Source organism: Hyaena hyaena, unplaced genomic scaffold (assembly GCF_003009895.1).
Source record: "Hyaena hyaena isolate Hyena2069 unplaced genomic scaffold, ASM300989v1 scaffold_146, whole genome shotgun sequence".
NCBI classification, from domain to species: Eukaryota; Metazoa; Chordata; class Mammalia; order Carnivora; family Hyaenidae; genus Hyaena; species Hyaena hyaena.
Genome location: NW_024080778.1, coordinates 445,932 through 468,488, shown reverse-complemented (window position 1 = coordinate 468,488; position 22,557 = coordinate 445,932). Strand labels below are relative to the sequence as shown.

The 22,557-nt window shown below is 39.3% G+C and overlaps 1 protein-coding gene across 1 annotated transcript; it reads left to right on the top strand.

Moving 5' to 3' along the window:
• The first annotated feature begins 309 nt into the window (after positions 1–309).
• Positions 310–17,961, top strand: LRIT3 (leucine rich repeat, Ig-like and transmembrane domains 3). Its single transcript, XM_039238763.1, has 4 exons — positions 310–428; positions 3,609–4,081; positions 15,138–15,443; positions 16,805–17,961. Exons 1-4 carry the CDS (start codon positions 310–312, stop codon positions 17,959–17,961), a joined length of 2,055 nt encoding a protein of 684 aa, XP_039094694.1.
• Positions 17,962–22,557: the final 4,596 nt, after the last annotated feature.

Below are 22,557 nucleotides of genomic sequence, written 5' to 3'. Positions count from 1 at the left end.
AATTACATTCATAGGAAAGGACTTAATAGCCATTTCCTTGCAAATCTGGATATGGGCAACTATTGGCATTTTTTTAACATGTGCTTGATTTTCATTTTCCTTGGAGTGTGTTACTTCGCTGAAACCATATTCAAAACCTAGGTCAATTGATCCCCTGTAAAATACACTTGAAGGTTAAGTAACTACAGATCTCAGCTAATCCTATCTAATCTGCTGTTACTAAATGGCTGTTTGCATTCCTGGCACACCAGTGTCTGAAGCTAAGGATTTGGTTTTTACTTTTTGTTCAAATAACCTCTAAAAGGAGCGATGCGTCTTTCAGCATGTCTGTGCATTGTGCTTATTAGCTTTTTGGAGGGAGTGAGCTGTTCTTGTCCTTCACAGTGCACCTGCGATTATCATGGCAGAAATGACGGCACAGGATCAAGGTATGCTCCTCTCCTTGCTACTAAGTATTCTAATGATTCTGAGGAAAAGGACTCCAACTAGGCAGCCTTATTTTGAAAGGCTTGTTGCCAGGTATCAGAGGAGAGAGGGTTTAACTTACATAAGCTTTAACTTAATTTTTTTAATGCCAGGTCGGCTACTCCGTTGTTTTCATTTTGTGCAATCTAGCTCTTAAAACGCTCTCAAACTGAGACTCTTGTGTTATAAATATATTCATTGTACTGGTATTCACAACATGTCCCTTTCAGGAGGTCAAACCACTGAAATGTGTGTGGCCAGCTCAGTTTGTTTACAGAAAGCATGAGAGGGAGGGCCAAGCAGGAGGTACTTGACATGCCCAGAGTATTTGCCTCCCTGATGTCCCATTTCACATGGGGGTTATTCATGCCAACTGGATATACCTTAAAAAGTAGGAAGGAAGATCACAACAGTGAAGTTAGAGATATTCACAATTAGACTTTTTCATTTTAAGGTATTGGAGTTTACAAAGAAAAGGAGTTCCAAAGATACAGATCAACCTTGTCTATTGCAGACACTGGGGGGTGGGGGGTGGGGGGCGCTCATGGAGTTAGTTAATCTCTGGGTTGCTTTAACATCTGCTTGCGGAGTGAGAATAATTACTTATAATATAGTGAGTCCTTTGAGATAAAAGCTAAATGCAAACCAGAACTCTTGTTAGCTAACCATAGTAGAACTTGATTTTTTGGGGGGAGGATATTTAATAACCACCAGAGTATGTTGTGGCTCGGTTGAAGTGAACAGTGAGCCTCTCATTGAAAATGATTAGTGAAAAGAATCGTCCAATATACGTCTTACAAATTTATTTTTTAATTTTTATTTTTATTTTTTAATGTTTATTTATTTTTGAGAGAGAGACAGAGTGCCAGCCGGGGAGGGGCAGAGAGAGAGAGAGGGAGGCACAGAATACGAAGCATGCTCCAGGTTCTGAGCTGTGAGCACAGAACCTGATGCAGGGCTCAAAGCCATGAGCTGCGAGATCATGACCTGGGCAGAAGTGGGGTGCTTAACTGATGGAGCCCCCAGGCGCCCCTATCTTGAAACAATAAGTAAAACACATTATTGAGTAATTTGTTTTGTTACTGTTTGAACTTTACTTAACCAACGTTTTGCATCTTTTTGGGTGGATTAAGACAAGAAAAGAATGTAACAAATTAAAGACCTACTTGGCAAAAGATATGAAGCAGTTAATAACTCTGGGCAGGATACTTTTGAGAAAACAGTCACAGAAATGTTTTTCCTTCCATGATAACCCCATTATTGATGCATTTTATAAAAACCATTGCATATTATGCCTGGCAAGGACTCTAGAAATAATCAAGTTTGACTGCTGTCATTTTATAAACAAAGATACACAATCATACAGAGATTAAATGATTTGTCCAAGGTCACAGCACTGAGCTGATGCAGTGACTGGTTGATAAAGATGCTATGTCTTTCAGCTTCCTATCCAGGCTTTCTCCCATTACACTGAAATGCTGACTTAACGAGTAAAACCCAGATCATTCTGGTATAAAGTAGCCCTGAAAACTGTAATTCAGAATAGAGATGAAGAATAAGAGATGTTCCAAAAAAATAAAAAAAGAAGAAAAAATAATAAGAGATGTTCCTAAGAATTCCAAGGATTCCATAGTCTCCTATGGAATACAAAGGAGATGACACTGTCAGTACACCCCAGCTTTCTGCTACCTACTTGTCTTTACATTATACACTGGCTTTTAAAATTCACTGATTTAATGTTGTGTGTTTACCAAATGGCTGTTTCATTGTTATCATGTACTACAAGTATAATGTATTACAATTTAAACTATGCTTTGCAAAACTTTTATTGTCATTTTCAGCAATCCAGTGTGGGTGAGTATAAATGAGGGATAAATAGGTCTTTTTGCACGTTAAAATGAATCTAAATTCTCTGATTCTTCATACTTTATACCCACACATGGGACAGGCTTGTTTTTCTATGCCTTTTTTACACGTGCCACTAAATAAGGTCACAGTGTGACTTACTCAAGGTCACTTAAGTTAGTGGGTGGTAAAAGGAATAAACTTGCAGTTTTTGGTTTATTCCTTTGGCTGAAAGCAATGCATTGGTACATTAGAAGAGAGTTCAACTTTAAGCATCTAGTGTGAACATTCACTTGCTTTTTCTTTCTCCTTCCTTCCTTTTTAAAATTAAGTTATTTAAAAGGGATCAATTATAACTTTAACAGGGAATTTGGAAAAAATGGGTCATTTCCTAAAGAGGTTAAAAATGTGTACCTAGGGGGTGCCTGGGTGGCTTCGTCGGTTAAGCGTCCGACTTTCGCTTAGGTCATGATCTCGCGGTTCGTGGGTTTGAGCCCCGCGTCGGGCTCTGTGCTGACTGCCAGCTCAGAGCCTGGAGCCTGTTTGACTGTGACTCCCTCTCTCTCTGACCCTCCCCTGCTCACGCTCTCTCTCTCTCTCTCTCCTAGAAATAAATAAAACATTAAAAAAAAAATGTGTACCTAGAGTTGGACAGATATGGCTTTAATAGGTGGCTGTATAACCCACTGGCTATGTGACCTTGGGCAGTTACCTCACATTGGTGGGCCTCAGTTATTTTATCTGCAAAAATGAGATTGATAAAAATAGCAGACACCCATTAAGTGGCTATTATGTGCCAGGAAGGTATTAAAATTTACATCCATTTCAATTAATCATTCTAACAGTGCCATATGGGCAAATGAATTTGAGGGACTGAAGTGGCTTTTCATATCCACAATGGAAGTGGCAGAGCTTAGATCTGAACCAAGATCAACCAGACTCCAAAGCCAATGCCTTTACCTATTACCCAGTATCTACCTGATAGGGCTGTTGATGATAAATAAGGCAGATGTGATGTGTGTTGCACAGGTCTGACACATAAAGAGTTCCATCAATAGTAGGTTGAACCACATGAAATTGCTGACATTTGATCATTTTTAACCTACAAAAATGGCCATTTCATGTGGTTCAACCTGAAAGAAGATGATGGTGCTGATGAATTATGAATAGGTCAGCCAGGCTGAACAGATATTTCGTGAAAACGAGTAGGAAATGAAAAACTGATGCACATTTCAAGTATTATTTTTTCATGTGGGTCTTGGGAAACAGGCTTCCTTCCATTGTTTTTGTGACAATAGGTCGGTGCTATGTAATGACCTGGATATTAACGAGGTCCCTATGAACTTCCCTGTGGACACTGTGAAGCTACGTATAGAGAAGACTGTCATCCGCAGAATCCCCGCAGAGGCCTTCTACTACCTGGTGGAGCTCCAGTACCTCTGGGTGACTTACAATTCCGTGGCCAGCCTTGATCCCAGCAGCTTTTACAATCTAAAGCAGCTGCATGAGCTGCGCTTGGATGGAAATTCTCTGGCAGCTTTCCCTTGGGCATCTCTGTTGGACATGCCCCAGCTGAGGACCCTGGATTTGCACAACAACAGAATAACCAGTGTGCCTAATGAGGTGGTCAGGTACCTGAAGAACCTCGCCTACTTGGATTTATCGAGCAACAGGCTAACCACACTACCACCAGATTTCTTGGAGAGCTGGTCCCACTTACTTACAACATCGTCACGTAGCCTGGACCTCTCGCCACGAAGAATTATTCTTGGTAAGCTCAGAAGCCTCTGGGCTGCTCAAGTCCACATAATTCGCTTTGCGTGCCTTCAATTGTTCAGTCTTTTCATATTTATTGAATTTGACTTCTTGCTCTATACTTGACTTTTGATGGAATGGCACTTTATTGGTTGACCTAAGGTCAATTGACCCATTTACCCTGTGTGTTGTGTAATGGCTCTGTATGAGTGCTGGAAGGAGGGCGGCAGTGTATGTGTTGGAGTGGGGAGGAGAGTTAGCTTCATAAACTGAGAGACTGATGCTGCTGTTAGAGATACTGGGCAGAGTGACAAAATCTACCAACTTTCCCTGTTTCTGTGAACATATCAATGCTCCATGCTCTGCCACAGTCAACTTGTTCTGTTATCTTTTCACCTCTTCATCAGGCTCTTCAGAAGGGGAAGAGGGCACTGGCAGCTTTATGCGGTGGCAGTAGTTTAATTAGTTAGGGAGAAGAGCTTCCAAATTTTCTTAATCTAAAAAGAAATGATGAAGACACCAGTTATTGGTGTCATTAATGGATCTGGTCTCTTAGTGTAACTGTGATATGTTTTGTAGACTTTGATCTTGACTTTGTTTAGGTTCTATGGGTATTTGTCTTGGGTTCTTAAAGTGTAAACTCCTTCCAAAGTCTCTCTCTCCCTTTTCTTGTATCTTCCCACAGTACTTTGCATGGCGCTCTACACATGGTGAATACATGGTAAATGTGATTGCCAGATTGAAATCAGTGCACCGAGACCCTTCTCACGGGTATCTGTGGGCAGTGAGGTCTTTCACACTTTTGTGTGACACAAGCCTGAGGCTCTGATCAAGTTGATTTCCTAAATTCTTGTTCACCCAATAAGGCTATGTCGTCAGTTCACCAGTTACATCTGTCAGGGCTGCAGGAGAGGCTGCATTTCTCAGGAGGAAAGAACTGGGTGTTTGGCCAGAGAGATGACTAATAAACCTTCTGGCATGAGAGGCAACTTGATGCTAAATTTGTGCCATGAATCCCTACTGACCAATATCACATGCTCAAATATTTGCTGAAGCAAATTATAAATAAAATAAAGGTAGCTTTGAGACTTTTTTTTTTTTTGATAAAAGGAAAGTGCCATGGCAACACTTAAATGATTTTAGCATTGCTTTTGTTCAAATGTAAATGCATTTTGGTGCTTATGAGAATAAAAATATGAGTAATAAGAACCAGATAAAGTCATGTAATTTTTTATTATATGGCTATTTTTATGTTTACCTACTGCTTATCTAGTATTTCAAATTAGAGAATAAAAGGAGTATTAGAGGATAGATTAGGGAAAATATTAGTTTAATTTAACAATAGTTGTGGAGTCCTTCTTATGTACACCATGACAGGCACTGTGTAAACCTATTCTGCAGTATTTATTTACTCTATTTTAGACAATAATTTAGTCCTTGTAAGACTAATAGCTAGAAATTGTCTTAATTTAAACATTGAGATTCTATTTCTCTACACATGTTTTCTAAGTTTCTTTGAAAGCAACTCTTGGGTCTAATAGAATTGCTAAATAGAGATAGATAGAAAATAAAGTCAAATTAATAAATTCTTATTAATAGTTCTCTAATGACTAGTCACTAATATTGCAAATATCACTATGAAGAATTGATTTATAGGACATTGATTTTTTTTACCTTGTGAGTTAAATCTGGCTGTGAGTTAAATCTGGATGAAAATTTAGGGATCAAATTGGAAAGGGTTATGAAATTTCACAGTCCACAGAGATAAACAGCTTTACCTATGCTTCAGGGTCCATTCTTCAAAAGCAGATTCTTTAAAAAGGTGACATGAATATACTTTTGGTATAACATTAGATTGAAAAATGAGGTGGGGCGCCTGGGCGACTTAGTCGGTTAATCGTCCGACTTTCGCTTGGGTCATGATTTCGCGGTTCGCGGGTTTGAGCCCTGCGTCGGGCTCTGTGCTGACTGCCAGCTCAGAGCCTGGAGCCTATTTCAGAGTCTGTGTCTCCCTCTCTCTCTCTGACCTTCCCCTGCTCACGCTGTCTCTCTCTCCCTCTCTCTCCTAGAAATAAATAAAAATATTAAAAAAAAAAAAAGAAAAGAAAAATGAGGGTATGTAATTGTACATATTCATGATCATAACTATTTTAAAATGTGCAAAGAGGGGCGCCTGGGTGGCTCAGTCAGTTGAGTGTCTGACTCTTGACTCTGGCTCAGGTCATGATCTCAAGGTTGTGCACTGAGCATAGAGCCTGCTTAGGATTCTCTCTCTCTCTTTCTCTGCCCCTCTCCCCTGCTTGCAATACTCTCTCTAAAATAAAACAAACAAATACAAATAAAATGTGCAAAGAAAAAGATTGAAAAATACACTAGCTGGCTAATTCTCTTCTTTGGGTGGTGGGACATCTTTTCAGTATGCTGTATTTTCAAAATATTTCTGCATTGGTCATGCATTAATTTTATAATAATGATGATAATCATGAAAATAAATAACAACAGATATTTTGAAACATGCCCAACCATATGTGGCTGCTGATCTTAGCAAAGCCACTGCCTGCTATGTAACAAAGGGGAAAGAAATGCTCTCCTCTAATAAGAAGACTGACTCGGCACCTGGGTGGCTCAGTCAGTTAAGCATCCAATTTTAGCTCAGGTCATGATCTCATGGTTAATGGGTGCTGACAGCTCAGAGCCTGGAGCCCGTTTTGGATTCTGTGTCTCCCTCTTTCTCTGCCCCTCCTCTGCTTGTGCTCTGTCTCTGAAAAATTAATAAATGTTTAAAAAATTAAAAAAAAAAAAGACTGGCTCACGTGTGCAAATCACACGCAGAAAACTCAGGCTTCTCATCTGGAAAATGGAGATGGGAGGACTCACTCCCTCTTTCTGACTCACAGGACTGTAATGAGAATATTATATTTTATGTGATAATTCTTTAGAATATGAGGTAGACAGTCTCTGAGGTTATAATTTTAGACCAACAATAATCCATAGCAGCTGTGACTGAGATAGAAGTGTCTTATAAAGAAGGACTCCTGTTTTTTGGCTTTTTTTGTTTTTTAACTATATTGGAGTCTTCCAATTTTGTCATTAAAATATGGTGATGAGAACCAGTTCTAGCTTTCCTAGAACTCAGGGTTTAAGTAGCAATTATATCTTTCCCGGTACCCTATAGAATTTGCTTTTCTATTATTATGGTGGAATACATTCTGCTTTTATTTAATTGTTATTGTACCATGTGTATTATTGTAGGCAGACAGAGGTTCTGTTTGTAACAGTAATAGTAATAGCTAATATTGATGCAGTGCTTACTCAAGGCCAAGTCTTGTTCTTATACTTTACAGATATAACTTCTTCCAGTCTCATGTTAATCCTGTATGAAGTATCATTTCATCCTCATTTTACAGAAGAAGAAGAAGAAGAATTGAGACACAAGTTAAGGCACATGCCCTAATTTACTTATCACACTGATGGAGCTGGGGTGTGAATACAGGCTGTTTGGCTCTAGAACAACATGCTCTTTCATACTCTTTTGTAATGTGAGATACTGTATGTAATAGTACTAGTTAGTTTCCTCCTGTATGCATTACTATCTCTTTAAATCATATATTCACTTAATATAAAAAAAATTAGGGAGAGGTTTTTCCATTACCCCTCTTTTTACATGAGTAGAAATATCAACTTAATCTAATTATCCTCTAACGTATCATAAAAACATAAGCGAGTGTCTTGCAAGTGAACATTTAAGTGAACTGTGAAACTAGACTGGATTTTTGATTTGCAATACAGGTAAATTTCCATGGTCTCTTTCTCAGGAATAAACAAATACTTATACATGCAGACTCTGTAAGGCTTAACACTCTTGGAAGAAAAAGCATGCAGTAGGAGAGGGCATAAAATGCTTTTTTGGGTGTTTTTTACGGGTACCCAAATTTGCTCAATTGCAAACATAAGCTCTTCTCCAAACTAGAATGAAGTTTGCCTGAAGGGCAGTAGCCACATGAGTATTCCCAGAAAATTTTCTCAAATGGCATTAATTTAATTCAACAAACATGCCTCAGTCCCTGTTGGCATGCTTATTCTTTGCTAGGCACAAAGGATATAAATCCACACAGTTTAGGCTGACTCCTTGCTAGGTGCTCTTTTAAGGACTCCCTGGCAGTATCTCAGCCTTCAGCACAACAGCATAAAGTGGGTCTGTAATTATTACCACCTTTTTATAGCTGATGGAGAGGCAGAGTCAAGCTTCAAGTGCAGCCTATCTCCAGAGATATTATCATTCTTTTGTTTTTCAAACCTTTTCTAAATTGAGAAGTTGAAGTATAATTTGCATCCCATGGATCTTAAGTGCACAACTCAATAAATGATGATAAATGGTATACTTCCTCAGAACTCACACCCTTATCAAGATACAGAATACTTTTATCACATTGGAAAGTTCCCATGTGCCTCTTCTCAATTTCCCCCATTCCAAGCAACCACTATTTTTCTTTTTCTTTCTTTTTTGTAATTTTTAATGTCTATTTTTGAAGGAGAGAGAGATAAATGTGAGCAGGGAAGGGCAGAATGAGAGGGAGACACAGGATCTGAAGCAGGCTCCAGGCTCTGAGCTGTCAGCAGAGTCTGATTTCTATTACAATAGGTTCATTTTGTTTGCCCTAGAATTTTATGTAGGTGGAATAATATAAAATACACTCTTGTGTCTAGCTTCTTTCATTTAGCATTATTGTTCTTGAGATTCATCCATGTCACTACATGTATGAATAGTTCCTTTTGGGGAGTCATATTCAATTTTATGAATGTATGAATTGTATATCCTTTCTCTTGTTTTTGGACACACGGGCTGTTACCAGTTTTTCGCTATTATGAATTAAGCTGCTGTTAACATTTTTATGCAAAGGTTTTTGTAGTACTTTTTTTCCATTTCTCTTGGATAAATTCCTAGGATTGAAATTGCTAGGTCATAAGATGGCTATATAACTCTTTAAGAAACTGCCAATTTTCCAAAGAGGTTGTACCATTTTACACTGACACTAGCACAGTGTAATAGTCTACTTGTTCCACATCCTCACCAACATTTGATGTTGTCAGTCTTTTTCATTTCAGCCATCCCCTGGGGGTGGGTAGGTCAGGGAGTGATTTCACATTGTGATTTCAATTTTCATTTCACTGATAACTAATGTTTTCATTGGGCTATTGGTCATTGCTATATTCCTTTATTCCAATATATAATTTTTTTAAATTGTTTTTCTTTTTATTTTGAATAAAAGCCTTTTTGTCAGTTATATGTATTATTATTTTTGTTGAAAAATTGTTAATGTTTATTTTATTATTTTTGAGAGAGAGACAGAGCATGAGTGAGGGAGGGGCAGAGGGCAAGAGGGAAACACAGAATCTGAAAGGCTCCAGGCTCTGAGCTATCTGCACAGAACCCAACTCGGGGCTTGAACTTGGGAACAGCGAGATCATGACCCGAGCCAAAGTCGGGCACTTAACCCACTGGGCCACCCAAGCGCCATTTAGTTATATGTATTCTTAATATTTTCTCCAAGTCTGTAGTTTGTTTATTCATTTTCTTCATGTTGTCTTTGGTAAGAAACTTTTACATTTTAATGACATCTGATTTACCGGGTTTTTTTTGTGCTTTTTGTGTCTCATCTAAGAAATATTTGTCTTCCTACAAGTCACAGAAATATTCTATTTTCTTTATAGTTTTAATTTTTATATTCAGTTTCTGGCTTTATATTCTTTGCATTTATGCTTAAGACTGTGATCCATCTCAAATAGTTTTTGAGTATAGTGTGAGGTAAGGATTGAGGTTTTTTCCAAACAGATGTCCAGTTGTTCCAGCACCCATTTGCTGAAAAGACTTTGCTGTCCCCCTTGAATTGTTAGACACCATTACCATCACAAAACAGACTAAGGCACGGTCTTTGCTTTCAAGAGCTTATAGAATAACTTTTGTACAGAAATTTATTGCTGACTTTTCACACAAAAAAATAGCACATTTAATTCAAGTACTGTGATGCATAGAGAACATTATCCTCTTAGAAAAGGAATAAGGCTAAGTTGGTTTGCCCCATCCAAGAATAGTTACATAAACTAAATTAATTAATGCAAATTACTGTGACTGTGGTAGGTGTGTTGCCTTGAAGGAATGCAGTGCAAATAACAGTTTAACTTCAGGGAGTTCTTGTACCTTTGTCCCCAAAAGAAAAAAAGAAAAAAAAACATTTGATGAATGTGTTCAGCACTCAGGTCATTATTATTATTCAGGCTTTAAAAATTGTGTCTTTGACCTTAGATGTTTCAAAGCTAGAAAAAACAATATATTTTTGAGGGATTGAAAATATTTTCCTGTTTTAATGTAACTTTTAGAATAACCAGTTGGATTAATTTTTAAGAGAATTTCGTTTCACCATTAGCACACTTTTATGACAGTTTCAAAGCATGAATAAACCTGTTAATGGTCCAGTTCTTGGAACTTGGAAGTTTGTCTTCCTGTGTAGACATTTGTGCTCCGGACATCGCTGCTTTGACATGTGTTTATAGATAACAGCACCATAGCTGCTACCTGTGGCTCTAGATGTTTTTAGGTGATGAAATGAGTTATTGTGGAAGAGGTAGTAGATTAGGAGGCTAAAACATCTGGGATTTAGTCAGGACTCTAAGCTACTTACAGAATCAAGACAGTAATCTCTTTGTGCTTTAGCATCCTCTGATGTGAAACTCAAAGAATCATATTAGCTTCCTGAGCTTCCTCAGTATGACACATACAGTGCTTGAGAATGAGAGATATAAAATCAAGACACTGAGGTTCAAATCCTGACTATATTCAATTGTGTAACCACGGGAAGATCCCTTAACCTCTCTGAGTGCTGGCTTTTTCCTCTTTAAAATGATGATACTAATATTATCCACCTCATGCTATTTGTCAGGATTGAGGTAGACAAATCCTTCAGCATACTTAGCACTGCTGGAAGACAATTTATTTGCCACAGTCTTTCACATTTCTGCCCGTCTTGTGAGCAGAGGCAGTCACTGACTGCCTTTTGTTCTGAACTATCTTTTTAAGGATGTTTAAGTAGAGAACTGTTTTGGAAGGTAAAGATACATCTCCCTCCAGAACAAAGGGTAGGCATGTTTACTGCCCAGTATAAGGAAGATAATAATGTCTTCCTCCAGAGCTCCTTCGTCTCTGATCAGGAGTCTTGTGTCTTCTGCCAACCGGTCACCCTAAACTTGGATAAAACTCAGACCCTTTACAATTCTTGACAAGTATAGTTATTTGCCATACAGGAAACACACAGTAACTGTCAACTTGTTTTGTTATTCTTTCGTAAAGCAAAAATTTAGCATAACAAGTGTTTTGAGAGCAAAATGTATTATCCACATATTAATTATTACATGACAGAATGAATTTGATGTTTGCTGATGAAGAGCCTAAGTAACGTCATTTTGAGATTAATGCCTCCATTAAGAGCAACCTTGGGCTGCACGTAGCCCCAGTCCCAGTCCCAGGAAAAGCCTCAGATTGCTCAAGGCTAAAGCCATCCTCAGACTGCCCTCAGATCAGCTAATCAAAAAAACATTCCTGTGGTCTGAGTCAAGGCTGGGAACTGCAGATAGTTACTTTATACAAACTAGCCAATCACCCCCCCCCCCCCACCGCTTGCCTGAACCCCACGTGGGCCCTTTGAGCTCACCTCATAATTGGTCATTTTCAAAGGATTCTCAAAGTCATGATTGGGTCCCACCAAAAGTAATGGACACCTCACAGATACTGAATGGTCAAAGCTGTTACCATGGGTGTGTACAAGTGTAATTGGTACTTATGTGATGATGCTATACGTACAACATGTGCACTGTAACACCTCCGCCCCTTATGCCATAAAAACCCTACTCGCTATTGTTCAGGGCTTCACCCTGCTGCCACTACACCGGTAGACTGGTGAGCCCCTGCTTAAGCTTGTAATAACGACCCTTTTGTACTTGCATCGGTGTCAGCTCCTTGGTGGTCTTTGGGGACTCGCGAATTGGGCACAACATTTAGGGGCTCATCCGGGATTCCCCAAGACCCCCAGGACCCCCAAACTGAAGGGTCAACTGGCCAGTAAGAACTTGTTTGTCTCTACGTGTCTGGTCTATTTCTGTCTATTTCTATTCTTGGTCTCGGGACAAATTGGTATCTGCAAGTGGTCAATTACGGTCAGGCGGACACACCACGGGGCTGTGACCACGGGGGACCCTGTGAAGACGTTCCAGGGCCCCATCTGTGAAGGGGACTTGGTGCCCCTATCTGTGGAGGGGATTCGGTGCCCCTAATTTCTGAGGAACTTGGTGAAAGATGGAGCGGATTGGTACCGTGAATCGGCGTGAGGCCGGCGTCTTACTTTTCTGTTGGCTAGCCTTCTATGTCTGTGTCTTTCTGTGGTTGTTGATTTTCTCTGTTGGTGTCTATTATCTTGTGACTGAGACTGATGCTATGACACAGACTTCATCCAAACCCCTAGACTTAATGATAGCCCATAACCTCTCAGTGGTTGTCAAGAAAGGTCCATTTCAAACTTACTGCAGCTCAGAATGGCCCACTTTCAATGTGAGATGGCTACTGGACATTGTGGTTTGGGCCAATCTGGTCGATAACCCACCCCCTTAGATTAAAAATGTCTTGCCTCCACAGAAACCTGAGGTCCTGGCGATAGCTAAAAAGCACCCGCCCTCCGGGGCTTTGGAGCCACGGAAAAAAGAAACTAAACCCTCTGCGCTGCTCTACCCTACCTTACAGGATGGAACAGAAGAAGAAGTAATCTTTCCTCTTCCTTATCAATCCCCTCCACAGGGCCCAGCAGGAGGGGCAAAGGCGCCACCCGAACCACCAGGCACTCCCTGCCCCACCGGCCCCAGCGGCCCTGGGATCGGAGGAAATGGGCCCCGCCCGAGGGACTCAAAGCTGCCATGGAATAACGCCTGAGGGACCGGACTCTACTGTCCTGCCCCTGAGGGCCACAGGCCCCCCCTGATGATCGGGGCAACCAACCCCACCATTACTGGCCCTTCGCCACAAGTGATCTGTACAATTAGAGTTCTCAAAACACTCCATTCTCAGAGAATCCCCGCACCCTTATTAATCTATTAGAAACTATTCTGTTCACTCATCAGCCCACCTGGGATGATTTCCAGCAATTGTTGCAGGTTCTGTTCACTACTGAGGAGCGGAAAAGAATCCAATCGGAAACCAGGAAATTGGTTCCTGGGCCCACTGGAGTTCCCACTACTGACCAGGCTTGAATTGACGCTAGGTTTCCCCTGGCACGGCCAAATTGGGACTACAACTTGGCTAAAATTTAGCATAACAAGTGTTTTGAGAGCAAAATGTATTATCCACATATTAATTATTACATGACAGAATGGATTTGACATTTGCTGGCAAGCTGGATATTAGAGAAATGGTCATAGATTCACTAAATGTAAGAGGAAAAAGTTCAAGGTTATTCACCCATGGAAGAAGTGAAATTTCTAAGATAGAAGATAAAAAAGACTGTAAATTTTTATAAATACTGGCAGAAAATATGAACCATTCATGAAGTGCTATAATAAAAATAGACATAAAGAGATGCAAATAGAATTTATGAATGAACAGTTAAATCTTCCAACACCGTTAGAATTTTTAAAAATTATGATTATGTTTTCTGTTATGAATCAATGTATAATCTACTCCATTAATAAAAAGCCACAACCATAAATCTTTCTGAGATAAATCTCTTTCAACCTTGCACCTTATTTACATAGGACATCACCCTTAACATCCTTAGAGACATTTTTGTCTGACCAAAGGCTCTGAAGCACCACCTTAGATGCTTCTGGGATCTTAGCAAGTAATTATATGCTTTCACTATCCCTGGAGTTGATTTTTACTCTGAAGCCCTTTCTTAATTTGAGACCTTTGGAGAGGCTGGAAGTAAGAAGCAATTTTATTACTGAACCCCGCAAGTTTTGGCCCCTTTAACAATTCTTCCTTTAGCTGTTGTCTGCCCTTCACATTTTACTACCAGCAGCAAGGAGAACCAGGCAGCAGTTTCACCACTCTGTGTGGAAATATCATTAGTTAGAACATTCATTTCCTTGGATGTGTTTTCTCCTTTCCATGTTAACTACAGGCGGCAGTGTTTCTAAACTTTCTGCCATTCCATAAAAGCGTCTCCTTTCTTCTGGTTTCCAATAGTTACATTTTCCTCACTTGCCTTTAAAGCTCTCACTGACAGCCTTCTTGAAGGCCAAAACACATCTGTTAACAGTTCTGAGGGCTGAGGTGGTCCTCTCACCGGAGGCTGTGAGCTGACTGTACTCTGCTGATGCTTCTCTCCTGCTGGGCGATTTGGGCAGAGCACCTTCACAGTCCCCACCTATGGCATTCAGGGCAAGCTCGATTCTAGCCTCTCCCAGTCTCCAGTCTTACCTCCTGACATTGCCTGTGTCTCACTCTACATGCTACACAGAACTTGTCCTACCTCCAAAGGTCTTCAGATCACACAAAACCATGACACAGTGCAGGCAGAGTTAGGTGTCTATCTACACACTCAATACTTACAGTAATACAGGTATTTCGTAGCACTCTAGAAATCTCTCTATCAGTGTATTTATAGTATTCTGTGGTACTTGGATTAACATCTTCGGTCAGATGTTGATTAGCTATGTGACCTGGGTCAAATCATTTGATTTCTCTGTATCCCAGCTTCTTCATTTCTAAAATGAGGATACTAATGCTCTTCTTCATAGGATTTTTGGATTAAATGAAACAAAAGAGGTAAGTGCTTAGAACAGAGGCCTGTACAGAGTAAGTGCTCAATAGATGTTGGCTACGATCATTAAGGATCTGAACTGACAGGCTGTGTTCATTCAGGTAAGCAGACTGCAGGGCAAAACTGACAGGGAGGTGACTCCCATTTCATCCCTCAAAGCACTTCTACTTTTAGGGAAACAGTGCAAACGCTTGCTTGCCCAAGTGGCTGTGATGTAAACTGAAGTCAACATAATAAGCTTTATCAGTCTTTTCCTCCCTTCTGGTTTAGGTCTGCAGGACAACCCTTGGTTCTGTGACTGTCACATTTCTAAAATGATCGAGTTGTCAAAGGTTGCTGACCGTGCTGTAGTGCTTCTTGATCCACTGATGATTTGTAGTGAGCCGGAGCGCCTGACAGGGGTTTTATTTCAGCGGGCTGACTTGGAACAGTGCTTGAAGCCATCGGTGATGACGTCGGCCACCCAGATCACATCTGCTCTGGGCAGTAATGTTCTGCTGCGGTGTGATGCTACTGGCCAGCCTACCCCACAGCTCACGTGGACCAGAGCTGACAGCTCGCCAGTTAATTATACAGGTATTTTCTTAATTTAGGCCTATAAAACAAGATGTTTTCAAAAGTCTGGATTGAAACTCATGTTTTTGTGTGATTTGAAATTGGCTAGTTAATTCTCATAAAATACACCAAAATTATTGGGTGAAAGGACTTTGAAAGGTTCATTTTATTGGTTAATCTTTTCCTCAGTTTATCTAACTACATAGATGAAATTAGACAGTCTGATTTTTTTTTAGATAGAAAACAACATGATCCAGTGGATGGATGACTGCAAATAAGGCCTTTGTCTTGCTGCATCACCTTGGGATATGGCTCACTTTAAAATGTGTATCTGTTACAGTTTCCTTTAAAAAAGATTTTCATACAAGTTTCTCATTTTTGAAAGATTATTTAAATCATTATTTAAATTACAAGCAAACCTCATTATGAAGCAAAAAGTATATAATTTTTGGAAATATTTGTTATATATACTTTTTAGATCCTATTCTGACCAACTCAATGCTTTGGCCTTAGTTTCAATAGTGATATTCTGATTAATTAGAGTGATATATTTTAAAAACTCACTAAAATTAAAGGTAAATCAAGGTAGAAATAATGAAACCATATGGAATTAAAAATAGTTAAGGCCTAATATTCTTACAAATAGATAGTAAATGGCCCACAGCTTAAGGTAGTAAGCTAAAGTTTGGGATACTAGGATAGTACATTATTATTCTTCACAAAGATTCACAAACCAAGACAGAATGGTAATATGTTAGATTTTAGTTTTTAGGAAAGTAAAATTCCAATTTTGCAAAAACTGTATATTATTCGGCAAATAATAGAATCCATGGTTTACTAATCTATCCAGATTAAATATAAAATGTAAGATTGAAAATACTAATTATGACTCCTCTATGCCAGAAAATTATCTGCTATGCCATATGACTATGTATATAGATAGCATTTTATTATAATGAAAAAATATTTTGGGAAATATTTAAGTAAGATCCTGTAATAACCATTTTATAGGACCACTGTGAGTTAAAATTGGAAAGGATCTTTGAGACTACTTTGTCTTCTCTTATTTTAAAAATATAGTAACAGAGACTTAAAGACACTAATTGACTTGTCTGAAATCAAAAATTAATCAGTGGACCAACATTAACTAAAACTAAGTCTCCCAATTCACAGCCCCATGTCTTTTTAAAATACCATTCCCCATAGAGACCTCATGGAACCCGGCATGTCGTAGACCTTACAGAACTATCACCTGCCATCAGAGACTTTCAGTGTGCCATTTCACTTTTGGGTTATGTGAAAGGATACATGTAGAACCAGATCAGTGGGCATGTTGCTTGCATTTTTTTTCTCACGGAGTATATATATTTTTTTTCTTACAGTAATTCAGGAATCTCCAGGGGAAGGAATCAGATGGTCCATAATAAGTTTGACGGGCATTTCTTACAAGGATGCTGGGGATTACAAATGTAAGGCCAAAAATTTGGCTGGGATGTCAGAAGCTGTGGTTACCGTGACAGTGGTTGGTGTTGTCACAACCACTGTATTATCAGATGCCCCTGAAAGAACTGGAGATCACCTTGAGCAAAAAGTCCAGCCAGGATCTAGATCTACATCCGCACCTGGGTCACTGTCATCTCCCTGGTCCCCTAACTCCTCTTCCTCCCCTGCTTCTTCCATTTTTCTTTCTACTTCTACTTCATCTCCTCCCTCCAGTACTTTCTTCTCTTTATCTCCTTTCCTCTCCTCCATTGTTTCTTCAACCACAACTCTAAGCACCAGAATTTCAACAAACCCCACCATGGCCAGCCAGCAGTCACTCCAGCTCCACCCAGATGGGAAAAGAAATTTAAAGGTGGAGATGGGTAGAAGTAAGTTTCCTTCAGCTAGTGCAAGTAAAAAAGAAGAGTTGGCATCATTGGATCAAGCAATGCCAATGGAGACAAATGCCACAATAGAAAATCTCAGGGTAGTCAGCAAGACTGAAGAGAGTGCGACTTTGATGTGGAACACTGTCAACACTACACATAAGTCCAAGGTGACCGTCTTGTATTCCAAGTATGGAGAGAAGGACCTGCTGCTGCTGAATGCAGACTCCAGCAAGAACCAAGTAACCATAGATGGCTTGGAGCCTGGCAAGCAATACATAGCATGTGTCTGTCCTAAGGGAGTGCCTCCTCAGAAGGACCAATGTATCACCTTTACTGTTGACAGAGTTGAAGAAGAAGGTGATTCTCAAGTGTCTTTCCTTATTGTGGTGAGTGGTGCTGCCTGCGTTGTTGTTTTGCCATTGATCTTTTTCCTGTTGTACAAAGTTTGTAAACTGCAATGTAGGTCAGAATCCTTTTGGGAAGATGATTTGGCAAAAGAGACTTATATCCAATTTGAGACCCTGTCCCCCAGGTCTCAAAGTATAGGGGAACTTTGGACGCGAAGGCACAGAGATGATTCAGAAAAATTGCTGCTTTGTTCTAGGTCAAGTGTGGAATCTCAGATGACTTTTAAAAATGAAGGTTTGAGACCAGAGTATTATTGCTAAGGTTTTACAACTCAGGCACATGTGAAGTCCACCAAATTTCTTCCACACAATTAAGGATCTGAGGGTGTGGTTGACCTCTGTTTGGATGACTTTGGAGTGCTTTTAATTATGTTTAAAAAAAATACCATACGGGGTGCCTGGGTGGCTCAGTCAGTTAAGCATCCGACTTTGGCTCAGGTCATGATCTCATGGTTCATGGGTTCGAGCCCCGCATCGGGGCTAGCTAGCTCAGAGCCTGGAGCCTGCTTCAGATTCTGTAACTCCTTCTCTCTCTGACCTTCCCCTGCTCACGCTCTCTCTCTCTCTCTCTCTCTCTCTCTCTCTCTCAGAAATTAAAAAAATATATATATCATGCAATGGGAATGTAAACTGGTGCAGCCCCTCTGGAAAACAGTGTGGAGGTTCCTCAAACCATTAACCATAGAACTCCCCTATGACCTAGCAATAGCACTGCTAGGAATTTACCCAAGGGATACAGGAGGGCTGATGCATAGGGGCACATGTACCCCAATGTTCATAGCAGCACTTTCAACAATAGCCAAATTATGGAAAGAGCCTAAATGTCCATCAACCGACAAATGGATCAAAAAGATGTGGTTTATCTATACAATGGAATACTACTTGGCAACGAGAAAGAATGAAATCTTGCCATTTGTAGCAACGTGGATGGAACTCGAGGCTGTTACGCTGAGTGAAATAAGTCAGGCAGATAAAGACAGATACCATATGTTTTCACTTCCAACTGGATCAGGAGAAACTTAACAGAAACTTAACATGGGGGAGAAGAAGGGGAAAAAATAGTTGGGGAGAGGGAGGGAGGCAAACCACGAGACACTCTTGAATACTGAGAACAAACTGAGGGCTGATGGGGGTGGGGGAGAGGGAAAAGAGGGTGATGGGCCTGGAGGAGGGCACTTGTTGGGATGAACACTAGGTGTTATATGGAAACCAACTTGACAAAAAAACTATGAAAGAAAAAAAAATACCGTGCAAGGGTTACTTGGCTGGCTCCATCAATAGAACATGTGACTCTTGATCTGGGGTTGTGAGTTTGAGCCCCATGTTGGGTATAGAGATTACTTAAAAACTACTATGTGACTAAACTAAACTTTTCTGAACTAAAGAGACAAATAGTCTGGATTTTTGTTGTGTGGAAGACGTCCACAGAAATAATCTTTAGGGTACTGCTTAACAAGTTAATAGTATGTTTTAGGATAGTGTTTAGTTTTTAAAATAAATTCATGTGAGAAGAGTTATAAAAAAGTAAAGTCTGAATTTTATATAGTTTTCCGAGAAGTAAAGATTAGTATAACCAGCTAAGCCTTGATGCTCATTCATGTTTGAAGTGCTTTATGGCATTTGCTGTGATATTTGCTGCCATTGCCTACTGGGTGAGAGTGAGAGAGTACAGAATTTTAGATTCACTAAGGTTAAATGCAACCTATTGGAGATGGAGGGTTTCAGCTCTTGGTACCGTTATGCATTACAATACTGGATAGTTGTGTTAATATTGCAAGAAAAAATTTTCCCTTATCCTTAGAAATATAGGTATTAGCAAAAATAAGTTTAAAAAGAGGATTGTGAACATAGTAAGGCCATTTCTAAAAATAGTAACCTTTGCATTCTAATACATTTGCGAACAGACTGTATGGATCTTTTTTGAAAAATAAGTGCTCATTTTGAATTTTTTAATTTATTTTTTATTTTTTTAAATGTTTTTTATTTTTTAATTTATTTCTGAGAGAGAGAGAGAGAGAGAGAGACAGCATGAACAGGGGAGGGTCAGAGAGAGAGGGAGACACAATCTGAAGCAGGCTCCAGGCTCTGAGCTAGCTGTCAGCACAGAGCCCGACACGAGGACTCAAACCCACGAACCATGAGATCATGACCTGAGCCGAAGCTGGAAGCTTAAGCGACTGAGCCACCCAGGCGCCCCAATAAGTGCTCATTTTGAAACAATCTCTTCAATATTTTGATATTCACTCTTCTCTTCCCCTCCCTCTTCTCTCCCTTCCTTCATTTCTTTTTTTTTCCCCCTTCTGCTTTGTCAGAAGATATTCAGGTAGCCAAAGGACCATAATCGCTAAGTTGTTTGTCCTTTGCCATGTTATATTATGTTTTGTTTTGTTTTTTAAAATATAATTTATTGTCAAGTTAGCTAACATACAGCATATACAGTGTGCTCTGGGTTTTAGGGTAGATTCCCATGGTTCATTGCTTACATACAACACCCAGTGCTCATCCCAACAAGTGCCCTCCTCAATGCCCATCACTGATTGCCGTGTTATATTTTGATTTCCTGGATAAAGGGAAGAACTCTGAAAGTCTTTTTTCAATCTGAAAAGAATGTTTTAGAATCTTGAAGAGGAGGTTCAGTGGGTTAATTTGGTCAGATTTTCTAGGTTAAAAACATCAGGGAAACTGAACAAGGAGGGGGACATATAAATAGATAGAAAAGAGGCTTCACACAAAATATTTTTTTAAAGAAGTTTATCACCACCTTTACAAAGATTATATTCCCTTTACATCAGAGATTTTGGAGTACAGAGCAGATTTATAAAGGTGTGTCATGAGTTCTGAAATACTCTGAGAAACAAGTTCCAAGAAAATCCTATATTTTTCATAAGAAATAGACAGGGTTTAATGTAACACATTGTGAAAATTATAATATAAGCAGCTGGATAATGAAAAAATCATTCGTTCCAAATGGCTATTAATTAAAAAGGAAAAAGATTTCTATTTTAGGCATATTCTGCATGTTAGGAGAAGACCAGCATGGATGGATGGCCTGTCCAGAGCTCCCAAATGTCCCCTTATTGTATAATTTCCTCTTTTTTCCTTCCCTTTCCTTTCTAGTCCATTCATCCTTGGTGCTTTCATCACTGAGTGCATTGTCTAATCATCTAACGGTTTAAAATTTAGTATTCATTGTTAAGATTTGTTAGAAAAATACCTTTTACAGGCAATTTTGTGTTTCACTTCAAGTTATGTTGGGTCAACTTATTTTAAATTAAAAGATTGTAAAAACTTGCATTTCTTTACTCTAAAGACATCATGGAGTTCACTGCCATATTTAAAAGGTTCATATAAACAGATTGCCAAAATACCACTACATTAGAAATGACAACAGGAGAACGTTACAGACTACTGAGCCAAATGGCACCCAGATTTTACAAAGTTAGGTTATTTGTCAAGAAAAGAGACTTGGGACACCCGATGAGGTAAATTACTGATTGTCCTTATAATCAAAACCAAGTGATGGGGAGCCTGGTTGGCTCAGGTAGTTAGGCATCCAGTTTAGGCTCAGGTCATGATCTCATGGTTTGTCAGTTTGAGTCCCGCACTGGGGTCTCTGTTGTCAGTGTGGAGCTGGCTTCAGATCCTGTGCGTCCCTCTGTCTCTGCCTCTCCCCAATTTGTACTCTCTCTCTCAAAAATAAATAAATATTAAAAAAAAAAATCAACTGAGGCTTGTACTTATTTTGATCAGTGAGGAAAAGATAGTTGCTGGTGTGGAGAAGAGAAAGCACCTCTGTTATTTTAACTTGGACTGGCACATGAAGTAAGTCCTAAGTAATTTGTTACTAATAGTGAAAGGACTAAAATTGTAAATCATCTACTTTCTAAAAATACATATATTCGAGTGTAGTCAAGGTTATCCTGATAATATCATTGCTCTTATGTTCTTACAAGTAATCTTTTTCTTTCTTTCTTTCTTTCTTTCTTTCTTTCTTTCTTTCTTTCTTTCTTTCTTTTTTTCTTTTTTTCTTTCTTTCTTTCTTTCTTTCTCTCTCTCTCTCTCTCTCTCTCTCAGAGAGATAGGGAGAGTGCAAGCAGGGGAGGGGCAAAGGGAGAGAGAGAGAAAATCCCAAGTAGGTTCCAAGCTCAGTGTACAGCCTGATGCAGGGCTTGATTCCATGACCCTGGGATCATGACCTGAGCTGAAATCAAGAGTTGGACACTTAACCAACTGAGCCACCCAGGCACCCTGCAAGTATACTTTCTTGAATGGGTGAAAAAGGTTGACATGGCAAGCAGCATGGAATTCTATATAATCAACAGACTGTTGATATATCGGTGTCACCTTAAGCACTATGGAGAGTGATCATAACTGATATATAGCCAATAAAAGTGATAATTTAATGTCATTACAATGTTTTACTTTCAGATAAAATATATTTGAGGTTTGTAAAACTTGGGTAAGTGGTGAGGGTTTGTCACATGTGAGACTATAAAAAATGATATGCTATGACATAAAAAATGTTGAGAACTCCAAGCTAATAGTTTATTATGGCCAGGAAAGAAAATCCCAGACTTCAGAGTCAAACAAGTGCCCTGGACTTTGGGAAACTTTTACAAAAAGTTCAAAGAAAAAAATTTTTGGCCAACAGACTTGAGTCTCAAAACGGAATATAGCTAACAAAGGGAGATTTTAAAAAACCAAAACTTTTAGCTGAAGAATTATTAACTAATTCACATAAAATAGGAGATAGCTCAGGAAAGCTAAATGGCTGTCTACTAATCTAGAGTTTAAATGATATATATAGAAGATTTAAAGAATAAGAGTAACCATGGATGAAGGTAGAGAAGTAGCAAA

Coding starts and splice junctions, on each gene's coding strand:
- LRIT3 (XM_039238763.1), top strand. CDS start 310: ATGCGTCTTTCAGCATGTCTGTGCATTGTGCTTATTAGCTTTTTGGAG. Junction 429..3,608: donor AATGACGGCACAGGATCAAG/GTATGCTCCTCT, acceptor TTGTGACAATAG/GTCGGTGCTATGTAATGACC. Junction 4,082..15,137: donor GCCACGAAGAATTATTCTTG/GTAAGCTCAGAA, acceptor CTTCTGGTTTAG/GTCTGCAGGACAACCCTTGG.